This window comes from Maniola hyperantus, chromosome 20, assembly GCF_902806685.2.
Source record: "Maniola hyperantus chromosome 20, iAphHyp1.2, whole genome shotgun sequence".
Classification (NCBI taxonomy): domain Eukaryota; kingdom Metazoa; phylum Arthropoda; class Insecta; order Lepidoptera; family Nymphalidae; genus Maniola; species Maniola hyperantus.
The window spans coordinates 7,704,243-7,724,074 of record NC_048555.1 but is presented as its reverse complement, the minus strand read 5'-3'; the positions used below and the strand labels follow the sequence as shown (position 1 = coordinate 7,724,074).

At 36.0% G+C, this 19,832-nt stretch overlaps 1 protein-coding gene across 5 annotated transcripts in view; it reads right to left on the bottom strand.

Moving 5' to 3' along the window:
- Dscam4 (Down syndrome cell adhesion molecule 4) overlaps positions 1–19,832 on the bottom strand; it is a 234,927-nt gene that overhangs the window by 180,272 nt on the left and 34,823 nt on the right. For all 5 annotated transcript variants that reach the window (XM_069505251.1, XM_069505255.1, XM_069505256.1 and 2 more), the window contains exon 2: positions 1,838–1,887. In XM_069505251.1, the coding sequence (XP_069361352.1) occupies positions 1,838–1,874 (37 nt within the window). In that variant the 5' untranslated portion in view covers positions 1,875–1,887. The remainder of the gene's footprint in view (positions 1–1,837; positions 1,888–19,832) is intronic.

The window sequence follows — 19,832 nt, the reverse complement described above, 5'->3', positions numbered from 1 at the left end:
AGCTGACTCTCCCCGGCTTTGCTCATGCAGAATTTCTGAAAGTAAGGTAAGGTAACTATAAATGCAAAAGTGTATCTGTCTGTCTGGTAGCTTTATATGGCCCATTCATTTAACCAATTTTGAAGAAAGATAGTTTGCATCTCGAGGAAGGACATAGGCTACTGTTGGTCCCGGAAAATCAAAGAGTTCCCACGAGATTTATAAAAACTTAAATCCACGCTGACGAAATCGCGAGAATAATCTAGTCCATTATAAAATCATCTTCCAACTTCCTTATGATTGCTAAGCACTAAACAAATAATGGAATGTCAATATAACGTTAAAAACTGTAGATAGATATTATAAAAATAACATCATCTGTTCATAACATAATAAGAGGAAATCGAAAAAGTCCCAGAGCAATATTCTTTCATAAGAAAATTCCTGCGTGACTCCATAAGAACAAATATCCAGAACTTTTCCGGTATGCTCCGGTACGCCGTAAGCGGAAACTTCATTTGTGAAATACTTTAGTCTTTAAAAGGTAATAAAAATACGAAATTAAATAAAAATCCAATAAGTGCGACGAACGGAATTTCTAAATCGCCGAGGTAGTCCCAGGATATTTAATGGCCAAGCATTTTTGTTCTGGATAATATTTGAATATAATGCATATTTAGCATAGAAAGGTCAAAGACCATACTTACGTTGATTTTAAGCAATATATTATATCTCGTAGATATCGTAGTGGTGTTTGCCTATTTATTATATTAACAGTTTGAAATAAATAGGGCAAAGCTAGAGTTACTGAAGATACATTCAATAAAAAGTTTGGCCTGAGATGCAGCTTGACTCGAATGAAAGCATACAAGCAAAACAGAGAGTAAAATCTAGAGTGATTACATTAGGTTCCCTCAATGATTGCCATAAAAATATAAATAGCCAGCTATTTTTTTAGTAAACTTTGTTAGTAAAAAAGTGACCATGCAAGGGAGTCAGGAATAACAACGATGCCTCGAGCTCCAGAGATCTATGTCCGAAGATATAGAGATCCCTGAGGCCCGGAATTTATTACCGCAGTTTGCAAATAATTCCAGAGGGTTGAAAACGAAATAATTTAGGATTCAGGATCAACCAGAGATGTCGTGAATTGTTAGTTAATTTTAGCTAAAATGTTTAACTAATGCGAATTTTAATGAGAACGAATGAACAGATGTTCACAGTGTTATAATCTATACTACAAATATTATCGTATTTTAGTTAAGGGTTAGTTGGTTTATTTAATACAAAACCAAGGTGGTGCGCTGATTCATGGGTCGCACGAGGATGTCTGTACCTAACTACATATTACTACCAGGGGATGTCTTCCTAACTGTATACCTCCTGTATACTTCCTTACCTTTTAGCTCCACATTATAAGAAATAGTAGGTAGGTACCTCCACATTTCACAACCACATATTAACAAAAATAGTACCTGCTTAAAAAATCAGCGTCTAAATTTATGTCTTATTTAATCTGCTTATAGTCCCCCGACTGATTGCAGATAATGACAAGGAAAAAAAAATTTATGTGGAAAATGTTTAGTAAGGCTGTAGGGCTGAATTTTCTATCAACGTGTGTTGTGTTTAATATACGTTAAATCAATTAAAAAAAGAAATACTAAAAATCGATTTTATTAGGTACAACCTATCCACTTGTCACCCTGTTTTTTAACCGACTTCCAAAAAGGAGGTGGTTCTTGTCGCACAATATTCTCACACCAAAAAACAATACTGTATGCATTCAAGCACTAAGTACAATAAAATAATAATAAAAAATTCTTATTTCAGACAGTAAGTAAAATAAATAGCAACTTACCCAAGAAACTCAGCAGTAAATATGTACAGAGCTTCATCTTTCGAAGTTTCCTGAAAAGAAAAACACTTTTTGATTCGGTTTACTTACTTTGAAAAGCTTATAACGCAAACTAGGCTCTATAATATAGATAGAGTCTTAGAATAACAACTCGAATAGAGTCTATATTTTATTTAATAACTTGGGAGAAGTATGAATGGAATGCTAATTATTGTCTATTTAATTCATATTTGAAGTAAAATAATTAATTTTTGTAGACCTACTTTACAGGCGCTTTAGCGATCAAGATTACAGAATTCTAAATTAAGTGGATAAAAGAAGTAGTTACTGATGTCTTTAATACCGGGACATTGCTTATTTGAAGAAACAAACTCATAAAGAAATTGTTAGAAAGTACACTATAATACTTATCTGTAGCATCCTAAGTAACATAAACTAAAGAGTAACTATGAAAATTAGTCTGTTTATTTTACATATTTTTTTTGCTTATTTTTTTAAAATTAGGAGCAGTAAACAAGCAGGCAGATTATAAATCTATATATTTTTATTCAACAGCAGGTGTATATTTTTTGTCTAAGAGTTACTTTTCACAGTACCTTTGGTACCGCATTGGTGGTGGCGTATTATTAACTATTCCAACAAACGAGTCTTCCTCATATCATAAGTTGCTTAAATATGACACGTTTTAAACGGAAATCAATAGTACTTAAACTAGCGGCACGCTATGATGGCCGGTTTGACGTTTGTCCGCTCATGAAGTTCCGTATTAATTGATAACGACTTTGAAGGAAATAATTGTATTACTTTATTGACGATAGTGATGTGCAGAGATTCATAAATTTTATCGAATGTAGTTTTAGGTTTAGGACTCAAAATTTATTTATTAAATTGATTTCTTAAATGTATACAAGTGTAGAAAAATCAGTTTGCACCATTTAAGGGGTGAATGTACTTGTGAATATGAACAATTTTCACTATGTGGACAAACCTCTGAAATCGCAAAAAAATATCAATAAATTTTTAAAAATGGAATCTAATACGATCGTCACATAGGATCGCTGGCTAGCACAACTACTACCTCCGGCAAACTCGCGTCAATGCTCAATGCAAAACAAAGCAGTTTCGAATTGACGTTGCTTCGAAAAGTATAAACTGTCAGTGCAATGCGATTGTGATATAGTTTTGACCTGGCTTTGGATTTCAAATATTGATACTGCATTACTGTTGACCCTTGCTCGTTAATTTGGACTCTGTTCAAGCCCTTTGTTGTGGATTTCGTCGATATGACCGAACGTACGCAGAGAACTGTTCTAAATAGTCAGACACGTGAGTTCCTAATACGCCTTCGTAACTATTTCGATCGTGAAGCTCAAAATGGAGGGCCAATTTTACCTATAACGTCAGTGGTTGAACGCGTAGCTGATGCGCTTAATATTGGACAACGAACTGTTAGACGGATAACTAAAAAAAAATATGGCGAGACTGGCACAGAAGAAAATAAACTTCACACACCAAAAAAGAGAAAACGAGCAAAACCAGTCGTAGGCATCGATAGCTTTGATGCCGATGCTATCCGAAGACATGTTTACGGCTACTATTTACAGAAGGAGTATCCAACAAGAAAAAAGTTGGTGCATTCACTGAAGGAAGCTGGATTATTCTTCGGTGGGGAAAGTTCTTTAACGAAGATTTTGAAGACCATTGGATTTCGATACAAAAAATGTAACAAACGCAAAATATTGATGGAAAGATTTGATATAGCGATGGCAAGGTATACTTTTTTACGGCAAGTGAAAGAAATCAAAAATTGGCAAAATGTTGTGTTCTTGGATGAAACATGGCTTAATGCTAACCATACTGTAGGCCGTTCTTGGAACGATGACACAGCAGCATCTACTTCCAAAGTTCCTGTAGGAAAAGGATCGCGACTTATAATTTGTCACGCCGGAACCATCAACGGGTTTGTCGAAGGTTCTCTCATGGCTTTTGCGTCAAAAACCACTGGAGACTATCATGAAGACATGAATGGAGAAAAGTTTACTGAATGGTTTACCTCAATGTTGTGTAGCCTCCCTGAACCATCTATTATAATTATGGACAACGCCCCATACCACTCGATGCAAATTGACAAGCCACCTGCCCAATCCCAAAAGAAAGCTGATATCGTCGCATGGCTTCGTAAAAATGGCGTAGATGCAAACATGAATATGTTAAAAGCGGAATTAGTACGTCTTTTAAAAGAAAACAAACCAACCAAGATCCGATACGTCATTGACGAAATAGCATTAGAACATGGGCACAGAGTTATACGGTTACCGCCTTACCATTGTGAGTATAATGCGATTGAGTTGGTGTGGGCTCAAATTAAGGGATATGCTGCAAGACACAATACAGAACCCCCATTTACCACAAAAAAAATGCTAAAATTATTAGAAGAAGCTTGTGAACATGTGACTAAAGGAGACTGGGAAAAGGTTGTGAATAGAACTGTTAAATTAATAAGGGAAGATTATGAAAGAGATGTGAAAATAGATAATATTATAGAAAACGAACATATAATTATTAATGTATGTGATGATAGCAGTGACGACAGTGAAAATAGTAGTATGGACGAATCTGATTAATTATGGCCTTTTGTGGCACCTTTTTCGGTATCTTTTGTATTCATATGTTTCTTGTGTGCATATAAAGTATGTATATTCATTTTCGTTCAAATATTCAGTTCGTTCAAATAAATTAAATAAACATATACATTTTTGTTTTATTAAACCTATTTAATCAGGTACAAAAACAAAACTTAATTGTTTTTTGTTCGAGAATAAATTGACATTCCACATCACTATTGTAATGTGTCAAACCGGCCATCATAGCGTGCCGCTAGTGTAGCCTGCACATTTCAATGTCATTAAAGCTAATACGACCACATAGAGGCATGGTCGCATGTGTTCTTAAGGCAGCTCAGTTCGGTGCTTTCTTCATACAAACGTAGGAGGGAAAATACAACAATATTCGATATTGTACGCACAAAACTAAGAATTATATCGATTTATCTCGTCATTATCTAGGTTCAATGATATCTAAAACATTGAAAAAAATATTGATTTAAAAGTTACGAGCCTCAAAAGATTCCTATTTTAACACTAAATTTATGTCAACTTTGGGCGTAAATAAATAAGATTAGGAATAGGAAAATTCTAAAAAAAATTATCATTAGACATAGTTTATTTATTCATTAGTTGAAATAACTTTACTTTGCAAACCTAAATTCAGTAGTTTTTTCTCAAAAATACTTTTCCCAAACTACTGTTCAACCCTTTTCAAGCGCTAGATTTCGGCTAAAATCATCATGCTTCTCACCCCAAAACATTAGACACCGCGCGGGTGGCGGAGGGAAGGGCCAGCCCAGCGGCGCGCGGCTGCGCGTGTAATATTGTGGTTTCTATGACGACAACTGTTGTTATTAATATGTTTTCAAAAACAAAAGTCGTAATGATTTTATAAAATTAATTTTTATTCAGTGGCTATGCAAATGTGTAGAAGATTGAGCAGAGCAGAGTCAATAAGTCCTTCAAATACTTATTGCATTTTGTACATTGACCTCTGGAATTTGAAATTTGGACACCAATTTTATTCATTGGTTTATTGACCTGACTTTGTTGTTGAGGTCCTAGTAGGGATATCTACTCGTGTGGTCCTAGTACAATAGGTAAGTAACTTTGTTTAGTTATTTATTTTATCTAATTTTAAAAAACCGGCCAAGTGCGAGTTGCTCGCGCACCAAGGGTTCCGTACTCAGGTATTTTTTTGACATTTTGCTCCATAAATCAAAAACTATTATGCATAAAAATAAATAAAAATGTGTTTTAGAATACACAAGTAAAGCCCTTTCATATAATACCCCACTTGGTATACTTATTATACATTGAAAATTGAAAATACTAATTATTTTTTCATTAACACACTTTAATTTTTTTTTGTAAGTTGTAATCACAAATCTATGGTTTTCGGATTTATTCCTTTACTTGTGCTCTAAGACCTACGTACCTACTAAATTTCATGATTCTGGGTCAACGGGAAGTATCCTATAGGTTTGTGTGACAGATACGACACAGACGGAGAGACGGACAGACAGACAGACAACGAAGTGATCCTAAGGGTCCCCTTTTTCCTTATAAAGTACGGAACCCTAAAAAGGTACCTGTATATGTATAATAATATAGGTAGGTAGGTACCTACCTGGTGGTATTTCTTTGTATTTTTAGGGTTCCGTACCTCAGAAGGAAAAAACGGAACCCTCTGTCTGTCTGTCTGTCGGTCCGTCTGTCCGTCCGTCCGTCTGTCCGTCCGTCCGTCCGTCCGTCCGTCCGTCGTCCTTCAGTCCGTCCGTCCGTCCATGCGTCTGTCGGTCCGTCCATCGGTCCGTCTGCCCGTCCGTCTGTCCGTCTGTTCGTCTGTCTGTCTGTCCGTCTATCTGTCTGTCTGTCTGTCTGTCCGTCTTACAAATAAAGTACGCAACGCTTCGTACAAATAGTACTTTTTTATTTATTATAATAGGTAGTTATAGCGTAGGTATAAGTAAGCGTAGTGTGGGACGCCTTCCAGCACGATGGACCGACGATATACAGAGGCTGGCGGGAAGTGGCTAGGTGAGGAAGGCTGAGGACCGGGTGTGGTGGCGCTCTTTAGGGAAAGCCTATGTCCAACAGTGGACGACCGCAGGCTGATGATGATGGAAAAAATCACGTTGATCCGTTGCACCCCTCACACGTCCCTATCCGCCTTCTCCACTCCTGTCACGCTGGCGAATAAGTTTGGAATAGAATAGGATTTCGATGGAGTGCGTGGATTTTTGTGAACGGAGTTCAACCATGTAGTCGTGGTTTGGTACAATAGTAAATGGTACAATATTAATTCACCAACAACAGTTCCTAAAACCCATAGAATAGGAGTGCAGTACCCTGCAGCATCAGTATTGAAGAGTTGGAACTTAAAGTTCAATAATGGTATATATGTTTGGCATCTACAATATTATCTCACAATCAACAGTGGCTTAGGAGTGCAATACCCAGTACCCTGCATCATCAGGGTTGAAGAGTTGGGATATCGAGTTGAATTATGAAGTCGTTGCTTGGTACCTGAACCAGAGATAGTTTATTCTAAGCGTACCTTTAATATCAATTCAACATCAACTATTCCTAAAACAGCTGATTGAAATCCAAAAGTACAAAAGCTACCCGTCATTATTATGATGATGGTTGAGAAGTTGGAACTTGAAGTTTTAACATGTATGGTTTCTAACAAAAAAGAATGAATGAAATCGGACTACGCGTTAATGAATTACAGCTCAGTATACATTTTAACTTTCAACCCCTCTCCTAAGGGAACCATGCTGAATTTCGGGATAAAAAGTATCCTATATTCTTCCTCATAGTATGACGTCAAATCGTACCAAGTTTCATTGGAATCCATTCAGTAGTTTCAGCGTGATGCGCGGCCGTGATACAGACAGACAGACAGACAGACAAAAATGAAAAAAATTCCAATTTTGGGTTCAGTATCGATTATAGAGTGCCCTCGAAAAAAAAATTTCAAAATATCTTCAATGTACAGAATTTCACCTGTTACAGTTTTATTATAAGTAATAAAATAATAATAATAATATTGATTCAGATACAAGTTAGCCCTTGAATGCAATCTCACCTGGTGGTAGGTGACACGGTAGGTGATACAGTCTTGCTTACGACTATTTCGGATCGGAAATTCTTGGATTCAGGTTAAATGCAGTGCAAAAAGAGAGATCATTAGGATTCCGTACCTCAAAAGGAAAAAGGAACCCTTATAGGATCAGTTTGTTGTCTGTCTGTCTGTCCGTCTTACAAATAAAGTACGCAACGCTTCGTACAAATAGTACTTTTTTATTTATTTATTCAGATACAAGTTAGCCCTTGACTGCAATCTCACCTGGTGGTAAGTGACGATACAGTCTTGCTTACGGCTATTTCGGATCGGGAATTCTTGGATTCAGATTAAATGCAGTGCAAAAAGAGAGATCATTAGGATTCCGTACCTCAAAAGGAAAAGGGAACCCTTATAGGATCAGTTTGTTGTCTGTCTGTCTGTCTATCTGTCAGTCTGTCAGTGTGTCTGTCAAGAAACCTGTAGGGTACTTCCCACTGACCTAGAATGATAAAATTTGGCAGGTAGGTAGATCTTATAACACACGTAAGGGGAAAAATCTGAAAACAATGAATTTGTGGTTATATCACAAAAAATAAATAAAAATGTGTTCATTAACGAATAGTTAGTATTTTCAACTTTCAAGTAAGATTAGTAAACCAAGTGTGATATCATATAAAAGGACCTTACTTGAACATCAAAAACCGATTTTATTTATTTTTATCCATACTAATATTATAAATGCGAAAGTGTATCTGTCTATCTGTCCGTCTGTTTGTCTGCTAGCTTTTCACAGCTCATCCATTTAACCAATTTTGATGAAATTTGGTACAAAAATAGCTTGCATCCCGGGGAAGGACATAGGCTACTTTTATGATAAATAAGATTTAGTGGATACCGCTATTTTTCTGGAAATAACGTTAGATGCGAAACTTCAATGGGGCTCTCATATAAATAACTTATCGAACAGACAGTTCTGCTGCATATGCGGTAAAAAAGATTCGCCAGTTGACAGACATAGAAACGGCGAGACTAGTATATTTTAGTTACTTTCACAGCATTATGTCATATGGCATATTATTAGAAAAGAAAAAGAAAGAAAAGAAAAACGTTTATTTTTTAAAGCTGTACCACACATTACCAGTTACCAACTGGTTAGGTTATCCCAGCGCCTCTTATACTTGAGTAATAAAGTCAAAAAACCTCAAGTAGAAGAAGCGCCGGAATAAAGTATGTCATGTGTGGCACAACCCAAAAAAAAAGGTCCCTACTCAGCATAAATGCATATTGTCTTGCACAAGTACAAAAACATACAGCGCTGGTTTTCAGTAGAAACCCTGATTCAGGTGGCACCACGGAATTATTATGGGGTAATGCTGCTGATATAAATTCTATTTTTGTGCTGCAGAAAAGGGCTGTTCGAGCCATATATAGTATGGGACCACGAGAGTCTCTGCGAACTAAATTTAGAGAAGTTAAAATTATGACAGTGCATAGTCAATATATTTTTGAAAATTTATTGTACGTATATAAAAACATAAATAAATTTAAAAAAAAAGTGACTGTCATAAGTTCAAAGTTTTCATAAAACGTAAACTAATTAAAAAATCCTATTACATTGTAAAGGATTATTTAAATGATAAGCAAGCTTGGGAATGAGTTGCTCGGCTGTGTGATAGTTCTAATAAGTTTAATTTATGATTTTGTAAAGTGGTGATAATAAAAAGAATACCCGGCTGAGTTAGCTGTGGGCTCTTCTCAGTCTTGGGCACGTTTGGAACCCTCGTAGCGTTTGCGAAATAATTATATATCACCACTATATTTTACAAATCCAACAACTGACAATCGAAAAGAGTAATTTATTACCTATTTTGAACAAATCATTTGACTTTGACTTTTGATCCCGGAAAATCAAAGTTCCCACGGGATTTTTAAAAAACCTAAATCCACGCGGACGAAGTTGCGGGCATCATCTAGTGCATACTAAATAGTTTTTGATTTATCATGCAAAATGTCAAAAAATACTATTTACCTATTTATTTATTTTTATTTTTCACTAGCTGCCCCGGCGAACTTCGTACCGCCTAACAGTCGATTCTTTTTCAGGAATTTTTTAAAAAATTTCTCTCCGTAAGAACCATATTCGTACTTCAAGGAATATTATAAAAAAGAATTAGCGAAATCGGTTCAGCTGTTCTCGAGATTTGCGATCAGCAACACATTTAGCGATTCATTTTTATATGTACCGAAATTCTAGTTACATAGTAGTAATACATTAAGTTACATTGTAAATGCTTATCTCTAAACAGAGATTTAGAGATAAACATTTTACTATTGTAGTACGGAAACCTCGGGGCGCGAGTCTGACTCGTACTTGGCCGGTCGGTCTGTCGGTCGGTCGGTCGATTTATTTTAGAATGCATCGTATCGACAGCTGGTGGTAGTAGTTTACATATATCCTACTAATATTATAAACTAGGTGAAGCTATGATAGCCTAGTGGTTAGGACGTCCGCCTTCTAAACGGAGGTCGGGGGGTTCGATCCCGGGCACGCACCTCTAACTTTTCGGAGTTATACGCGTTTTAATTAATTAAATATCACTTGCTTTAACGGTAAAGGAAAACATCGTGAGGAAACCTGCATGCCGAGTTCTCCATAATGTTCTCAAAGGTGTGTGAATTCTACCAATCCGCACATGGCCAGCGTGGTAGACTATGGCCAAAACCCTTCTCACTCTGAGAGGAGACCCCTGCTCTGTAGTGAGCCGGCGATGGGTTGATCATGATGATGATGAGGTGATGCCCGCGACTTCGTACGCGTGGAATTAGATTTTTAAAAATCCCGTGGAAACTCTTTGATTTTCCGGGATAAAAAGTAGCCTATGTCACTCTCCAGGTCAACCATACCCATGCAAAAAATCACTTCGATCCGTTGCTCTGTTGCGACGTGATTGAAGGACAAACCAACGAACCAACAAACAAACACACTTTCACATTTATAATAGGTGTAGTGATGTGTGTGTGTGGATGTTTGGATGTTTGTTACTCAATCACACAAAAACGGCTGAACGGTTTTGGATGAAATTGGGAATGGAGATAGATAAAAGTGTTAATTTAGGGTATACCCTAAATTAACACATAGGCTACTTTTTATCCCGGAAAATCAAAGAGTTCCCACGGGATTTTTAAAAACCTAATTCCACGCGGACGAAGTTGCGGGCATCAACTAGTAATAAAATATAATTTGGACTTATCCGAATTCCGAAAGTCAGGGTTGTCAAATCACACTTTACATTATAAAGGCGAAATTTTGTATCTGCGTGTGTGTGTGTATAGGTTTGTTACCCTTTCACGCAAAAAGTACAAGACGGATTTGGCTGAAATTTGAAATAGTGATCGCTTTTGAAAGAGTTCTCGCGGGATTAAAAACCACTATATCCTCGCGGACGAAGTCGCGTATATCATCTAGTTACAAATATAAGTATGTAGGTCATATTGTGTGCTTAGACAATTTAATTATATACTTGAGTTTTCGTGTAACAGAAACAAAAATGGATTGGCGGAAGAGGAAAAAGAAACGGTTTAGACTCGCAAAAGCTTCTCGCAAAAGCAAATCCCTTGCAAAGAGGAGATCTATTAAAATTCATCAGAATCTTTCCAAACCATAATATTATCTTGTGATGATAATGCCATTACTTTTTCGGGGTTATTCCCGTGCGTCACACCCGACGTGAGTAACAATGTGACTCGACGGGAATTTTATTTGACTGAATATGTACTTTTCCGGGATGCTGAATTTGATAATGACATTTATTTTCAAATCCAAAATAGCAGACATGCACTTTTCACAAAAAATAGAAATGGGTGTCGTTTTCAGGGTTTCCAGGATGCTGGTTTTGATAATGACATTAATTTTTTAATCTAAGATGGCGGGCCAGCACTTTTTATAAAAAATAGACGCGAGTGTCGTTTTCAAGGTTCTCCAGGATGGTGAATTTGATGATGACATTTATTTATTTTTAATAAATACTTATATATTATACTTCTATTTTAGTGGATCACGGGATTTTCTTTGGCAAGGAAACGACAAAGCAAAAAATCGAATTGAATTAGATTATGATGCTATCACACCGTACCATTTAGAGCCAGCTTCTGAAAGTTTGACACTGTGTTTGTAAGTTGATATTATTTAGATACTAGCAAATGCCCACGACTTCGTCCGCGTGGGCTACACAAAATTTCGAACCCCTATTTCACCCCCTCCAGAGTTGAATTTTCAAAAATCTCTTCTTAGTGGATGCCTGCGTCATAATAGCTATCTGCATGCCAAATTTCAGCACGATCCGTCCAGTAGTTTGAGCTGTGCGTTGATAGATCAGTCAGTCAGTCAGTCAGTCAGTCAGTCAGTCAGTCAGTCAGTCAGTCACCTTTTTCTTTTATATATTTAGATTAGGAATTAGGATTAGGATAATATAATTATTATGTTACTAGCTGCCCCGACGAACTTCGCACCGCCTACAGTCGATTCTTTTTCAGGACATTTTTTAAATTTTTCTCTCCATAAGAACCATCCCCGTACTTCAAGGAATATTATCAAAAAGAATTAGCGAAATCGGTGCAGCTGTTCTCGAGATTTGCGATCAGCAACACATTCAACGATTCATTTTTATATAATAATATAGAGATTTACTATTTGTTGTCAGATTTGTCAATGCTGAATTATGTTGTATTTTAGTGACTCAAGACATTCCTTTTAGAAGAAAACAAGGAAAATAAAATGAATGTGCCCAATATACGTACCACTGAAATCCAACATGATGCTGCAACATTCAATTCCGTACTAAATATTGAAAGGTCTACCCATACCATACTTGTAAGTTGTTATGCTATGTTTTTTGCATACATTCTATATAGATAATACTCACAATATATTTACGTTGATTGTATGTTTATTAATTCCAGAAATGAAACGGAGAGCTTCAATAGTTCTGCGTCGAATGATACATCTAATGTGACTGTTGAAACAGAAAATGATACATATTGTGTTTATGTGTGTAGTGGGCTTTTAGAGGGAAATTGAATTGTACCTACTTCCTACTTATAAAAATAAAATTTTCATTTTTGAGATCAAAGTGGAATTTATTTAGACTTTTTTATACACAAGTAGATGGTATATATAGTTTTTAGTCGCTACTAATAGATAAGTGTAGGCAACAAAATTTATTTTCACAGACAAACGAATGTGTAATCATGTGTTCCTAATAGGTAATCCGCCAGCACAGAGAATTCAACTCCTAGAGTACGCATATACAAGGATTTACATGAAAACAAAATCGTAAAATGTTGGCGGGGGACAGGGGAGAATGCTTTGTTGTGATTGGTGGACTGACTAATAAAAACAATGTGCGGAATGAGGGTACCGAATGGGCGTGGGCGATGATTCATTTAAAATTCCGTGGGATCACCACGATTTAGCAATGCAATTCCTTAGGTACAGCATCAGGGTCGAGAAGTGGGTCTTCGAGTTCAATGATAAAGTCTTTACTTGGTAGATATAGGTACCTACCTCTCAATATCAATTTATAACCGACAGTTTCAAAATCCCATAAGTTTTGGTGGTCATGTCCCCTGCAGCATCAGGATTGAGGAGTTGAAATCCACATTTTATATAGGACAATGTTGCAAAGTTTCTTTATCAATTAAAAAAAATACGCAAATCGGTTCAGAAATCTCGGAGATTTCTGTGTACATAGGTAGAAAAACACAACTCCTTTTTAAAAGTCGGTTAAAAAAGTATCCTTTGTTAATTCTCTACTTGTCTGTAAAAGTCCCGTCAAAATAGGTTCTGCCGTTCCGAAGATTAGCCCGTTCAAACTTCAAACAGACAGACAGACAGACAGTTTTTAAAAACATTTGATTCAGCTGTTATGGTACAGTTCAAATAACAATATTATGAGCTTGCGGTAGTTATTTCGAAATTACAGACAGACACTTCATAGAAGTATGGATTTCTATAATATAATATAAGTACGAGTTGTTTATACACGCTGAGGTAGTAGTTACCTAATAGGTATGTATGTAAGTGAGATTTTATAGTATTCATCAAAAGATAAGTAGGTAATCATTATCATTCAAAAAAAAATTAAAAATATCTATTTCAGTAGGTAAAACAATTTCACATAGTGCGTAGTAATTGGGACCATCCCAGTAAGTGTTTTAGTATTGCTACGAGTACTCGTGGCAGGCGACCCCGCTCTTCCATAAAATCTTATACAATAATAATTGAAATAAGTAGTTCCTTCATAAATCATATATTTACAAAAATTCATCGGTGACATCTGTCCAACTATCTGTGTGCCATCATCAATATATCCGGACGCTAGTGTGAGCGCATGCACTCGCTACACTGCTCATCACTGAGTCTATTTCTTTCTATCACAATGTTAGGTGAAATAGCATACAGGTTACCCACGTGGGCCGAGCAGTTCGGACGTGCATCCAGCGTCACCTTAATGACACGAATCGATATTATAATAAGATTTCAATTTAGAATGAAGCTAACGATCAAAAGAGATGCTATAGAAAATCAGTTTCGTAGACTCTAGCGTCTATACTTAGAAATTTGGCTACAAAAGTCAAGAGTGAATAGGCATATTCTAGGCAAGCGCGCTCCATCTTAGACTGCATCATCATTACCACCAGCAGGGTGATTCGCTAACTCAGTTTCTAACACTGAATGATAGGCACGGAGCTCATTTTTTAATCCGTTGAAGGTTTTCTACGAAAAAATATTTTAATATAACCCAGTAAAGCAGCAATGTAGAACTAACCAACCTTGGTGGCTATCATTTAGTGTTAGACATTGAGTTAGAGAATCACCTAGCAGGTCTGATTGCAGCCAAGCGCTAGTCTATAAATTAAAAAAAAGTATAGTCCACGACAGGTCGAGATGGCAATTGGGGTATGTGGGGCGTTCCCTACCCGATTGCTAACCTGTCGCGTACTTATACAGGACCTATACTAAGCTCAGTTAGGCTATATTCATCATCGTTAATATTAATTTGTCGATGTCGGAGCTGAGCAGCATATGTTCACAATGTCCGGGAAACCATGCGTCAGTTTTATATGTTGTAATTATTCAACTTGGAACTGTGTCAACGGGTCACTATACCACAGGAAAATCTAATCGCTTCTGTAAGATATCCTGCAAGCGTAAGAGACGTAAAAAAGCGTTGCGAGCGGCTTTTACGCGTTTATAAACCTCTTGCGCCTACTGCGGCTTTTATGACAGTGTACGATCATGAGAGAAACTATTTTTCCAAACATGCGCATATGCAAAGCAGCCGGATAACATATAATATGAATAAATTTTAAAGACCATAATTATTAAGTACAAGCTAACCCGCTCCGGCTTCGCTCGGGTGGAATTTAGAAAATCTAAGTGGGATAGAATTTCCAAAATTCCTGTGACACGTATTTCTTCATTTGTGACTGAAAACTTAAATACCAATTTTCATGCAAATAACTTGAACAATAGAGGACTTCCATAGAAAATTTCATCCCCTATTTAACCCCCTTGATAGTAGAATTTTCAAAAATCGTGAAATATGTATTTTTTTATTTTTAATCGAAGGCTTAAATACCAATTTTCATCGATGTTACTTCAGAAATGACGGACTTTCATACAAATTTCCATCCCCCATTTAACCCCCTTAGGGGTGGAATTTCAAAACAATTTTTTTTATTGGATACCTACTCTTTAAAAGAATACACCCTCAAAAATTCATGTCTCTAGGACCAGCGGTTTAGGCTTTGCGTTGATATATATAAGTCAGTCAGTCAGGACTTTGAATTTTAGATATCATTCTCTACCGCACCACCCACCATTCACAGGAATATAGTAGAATGTAAGCACTTACAGCCGCACTCAGAGTCGCATAATCGTTACATAAGGCATTGATTAGTATGGATAAGGAGCGACTCTGGGTGCGGCTAATAGAGACCAAGCAAGTGGATACACACTCACGTTGAGTTCTATAGAGCGTACTTCGACTTCGGTTAGACTTAAGATACAATAAAACCGAGACAGAGCTATGTTTCTCACATAAACCTGTATAATTTCAATTTTAAGTAAAGTATGAGCAAAGATTCGATAGATCTCACTCAGATACATGTTTGAAGATAATACTTACGAGGTCATGATATTGGACCTTAAAAACTTCAATGAGCTTAATGTGGAGTAGGTATGTACGCTTGAAACCCTACTACATTCTAGGATATTTATGGAATCACCGAAGAACATCTTTAACAAAGCAAAAGAAGTTATAAGTGACCACTCCTTTAATAGGATTGGAAGCGATAAATTAAAAACTAAGAAAGAAAGATTTTTTTTTAAATATGCAGTCTTAATATTAACCCGTGCTTCAATTTTTCTTATTGATTCAAGAAACTGCGGAATTGAAAGTAGTTCAACTTCAATGTAGTTCAATCATCCGTTCTAGTTTTTTCAGATTTTTTCTAGTTATTAAAGTTCAGTAGTATGCAAGTTTTTTTAGGGTTCCGTACCTCAAAAGAAGAAACGGAACCCTTATAAGATCACTTTGTTATCTGTCTGCCTGTCAAGAAACCGAGAAGGTACTTCCCGTTGACCTAGAATCATAGAATTTGGTAGGTAAGTAGGTCTTATAGCATACGTAAGGGGAAAAATCTGAAAACCGAGAATTTGTGGTTATATCACGAAAAAAAATTAAAATGTGTTCATGAACAAATAATTAGTATTTTCAACTTTCAAAGTAAGTACTATATCATATTGAAAAAACTTTACCTACATACATTCTAAAACAGATTTTTATTTTTTTAGATTTAGATTTTATTCTTATGGTAGGTAAATGGTTTTGATTTATGTTACAAAATGTCTTAAATGTAGGACTGTAGTATGGAACCTTCGGTGCGCGGGTCTGACTTGCACTTGGCCAGTTTTTTAATTAAGATACAAGTTAGCCCTTTATTGCAAACTCACCTGGTGGTAAGTGATGATGCATTAACCTGGAAGGGGTATGTCAGTTGTTATTATACCTACCCATAATCATTTGGTTTCTACACGGCATCCCCGTATAGAAATTAAGTATTTCATTTCGGATAAAAATCCATTATCTTATAACGAATTGCTTTTGCCCGCGACTTCTACCGCGAGGTTCTTAAATATCTATTGTAGCCTAGATCGCTTCTTATTAACCCTATATCTACATGCACCTTTCAATTTTCCCTTCCCTTTCCCTTAGAAAGTTATTTGAGCAGTGCGTTGGTAGATTATTCAGTCAGTCAGCCACCTTTTCCTTTTATAAATTATTTAGATTAGTAATACGTCAACAGCACAGAACCCTCTATAGCGAAGCACTTATTTTTCGTATTGTACCATTGAATCCATTTACGTAATAAGTACGGTCTACGGATTATAATATTATTTTTATTTTATTTCTCATTTCTTAAGGGATACTATGGATGCTTACGGAACAAATACAATAGAATAATAATTAATTACTTTTCCTAATGAATGTAATCCCTGTGGATACAGAAAAGAAACTAAATAGTTAAGTACAATCTTTTTCGTGGATAAACTTAGTGTATCTGACGATCTTATAATAACAAATGAGTAAATAAATTATTTGAGTGTATGAATGAGATTATTTTGCGACTAAGCACAAGATAAATAGGTTATATATTTATCCGAAGTGGATATAAATATTAATACTATCTCATCTCATGTTAGCAGAATTATGACAGCCCTTTGATTCGCTTCTCCTACAAATTACACCAAAAGAAAACCATCTAAAATGATTTATAATAACATATTATTCACTTTTTGTTAACTATTTTGGCGTACCTAATAGCTGCCCCAGAAAGTAGACTGAAAACAAAATCAAAAATCTCTATTAGAAACGTGTTATCTATATGTAGAAACTAGAAACTCTGCTAGGTCAGAGATAGAGAATAATTATTTCAATAAACTTATACTTCAACCCATTATCAGCCCACTACTGAGCACGGTTATCCTCTCCGAGTGAGAAGGGTTTAGATCATAGTCTGCCACGCTGGCCCAATGCGGATTGGCAGACTTCACACACCTTTGAGAACATAAAGAACTCTCAAGCATGTAGCCTCACGATGTTTTCCTTTACCGTTAAGGCAAGCGATATTTAATTGTTTTTTAAAACGCACATAACTCCGTAAAGTTGGGGATCGAACCCCCGACCTACCGAACAGAAGGACAACGTCTTAACCACTATCACCGGTTATTTAACTTATACATATGAAAATCTGTAAGCAAAGCTAAAATAATAAAGTTATAACAAAAGCTCGAACGGCGGGATAAATGGCTGACGTAAAAAATTACTTACGCCATTTTATGCTCTCGGGGTAAACTGGAGTTTTATGATCGGGATTGCCTTAAAGTTACAATCTTAGCGGAAAGCCTAACAAAGTGTATAACTTCGTACAAGTCTCTGTATTACTTAAGCTTGTTCTTGACCTGGCATTTTTCCTACAAAATTTCCTTCGTCATGACATTAATTTTTCTTCTTCGATGTGCTTTTTTTCGAACCATAATTTTTACCCACCACCCTCACTAGATGTAATAAATGGAAAAGTGTATTTTGCTTATCGGTTTGTCCTCCTTTTACGCAGCAACGGAGATCAACGAGAAATATTTTATTCCATAAAAAACGTAAGTGGATCCGGGGAGTGGAATGTGCATACTCTTTTATCGAGAAAAAAGTAGCCTATGCGGCTACTTTTTTCTCGATAAAAGAGTTCCTACGGAATCATGTAAACTAAGATGCAACCAACTTGCTGGCTAAAGCTAATTACATAAGTTTAGCTGGCACAGAAAACCCTTTAGGCCGCCTACTAAACCAGTGCTACGTAGGTTCCCATGTAATTAGTAGTTTACATAAAAGTTTAATTTATTTTACTTATAATATTTAGCATAAAGTCCTCCCTATAATATGAATAATGAAAATTTGTTGTTTGAAATAAACTTCCATTTATTTATTTAAAGCTAGTTAATTATTATTTTAGAAAAGACTTTATTGTAGTAGATAAAATAATAATATAAGCCCTAGGCTTCATAAATTCAAAATCTAAATTGCTCTACACACAATAACAGCGCTATTATGGCAAGCGAGCATAGTCGAGAAGATACCTATTCATTCTTGCTTTGTAACGCTATAAAATTCTATGATCATGCAATAAATAAAAAATAAATAGTCAATATGTGTAGGAATAATTGAACATATTTCAATAACACCTGTCGAAGCGCTGCGCATTAATCTTGGCTACGACATGCTATGATTTACAGCAGAGAGAAACACCGCCTTTGTGTATCTCTGTGAAGGATTTACTGACCTTACTGAAATCGTTGAGCTTGCCAGTACCGAGTTATTGTTATTTTATTATTCATACAGATTATCTTCTGATTTATAGTTGCATTTGCGAAGCATTGTAAAAATGTGGTCTGTGTGGCTAACAAAAGACGAGTGAATTAATTAATGCCGTAAGGTACTACTTTTTAAGTATTACTGAAAATTGTACTCATGCTGCTAGAAACCAGCGCTGCGTAGATATACTAGCCCAAACTAGGTGGACACACGACATCAACCGAGTTGCAGAAAGCCGGTGGATCCAGACGGCGCAAGACCGTGGCGTGTGGAAGTCCCTATTAACTATTGTGGACGTCTATCGGTTGACAGTGATGATAACCATGAAAAATCCTAAAATCCTACATTTTCTTTAAAAACCCATCAAGGTATCACTGTTACTAAATAAAAGTTAATAATCTCAAAAGTGCTGAACATCTCAAAAAGTTTTTCACGGTATAAGATTGACCACTTTTCGAAAGAGGTTTTCTATACCGTACGGATAAGTAATAACTATACAATTTATACATATTAAAACTCCATTCATACGAAGCTAGGTAGAGGTGGCTATTGTAACAATATAAGTAAGTATATTATGTTATATATAATATGGAAATAGATACTTGGGGACTGGGGATCTTGTTATATTAATTTTATTATCGCCTTATTAAGAAGACTATTTTATTTTATCTAAGATATATTAGATGCTATAAGATGACCTATTTATCTTTTAACAGATGATGCCCATGACTTCATCTGCTTGGATTTAGGCTTCTCAAATACCGTTCTCTTCCCTATCTGTTTAATTTTTCGGGATAAAAAGTAGCTTATATCACTCTCCATGTCTTTAAGTATACCCATGCAAAAAATCACGTCGATCTGTTGCTCCATTGGGACGTGATTGTAGG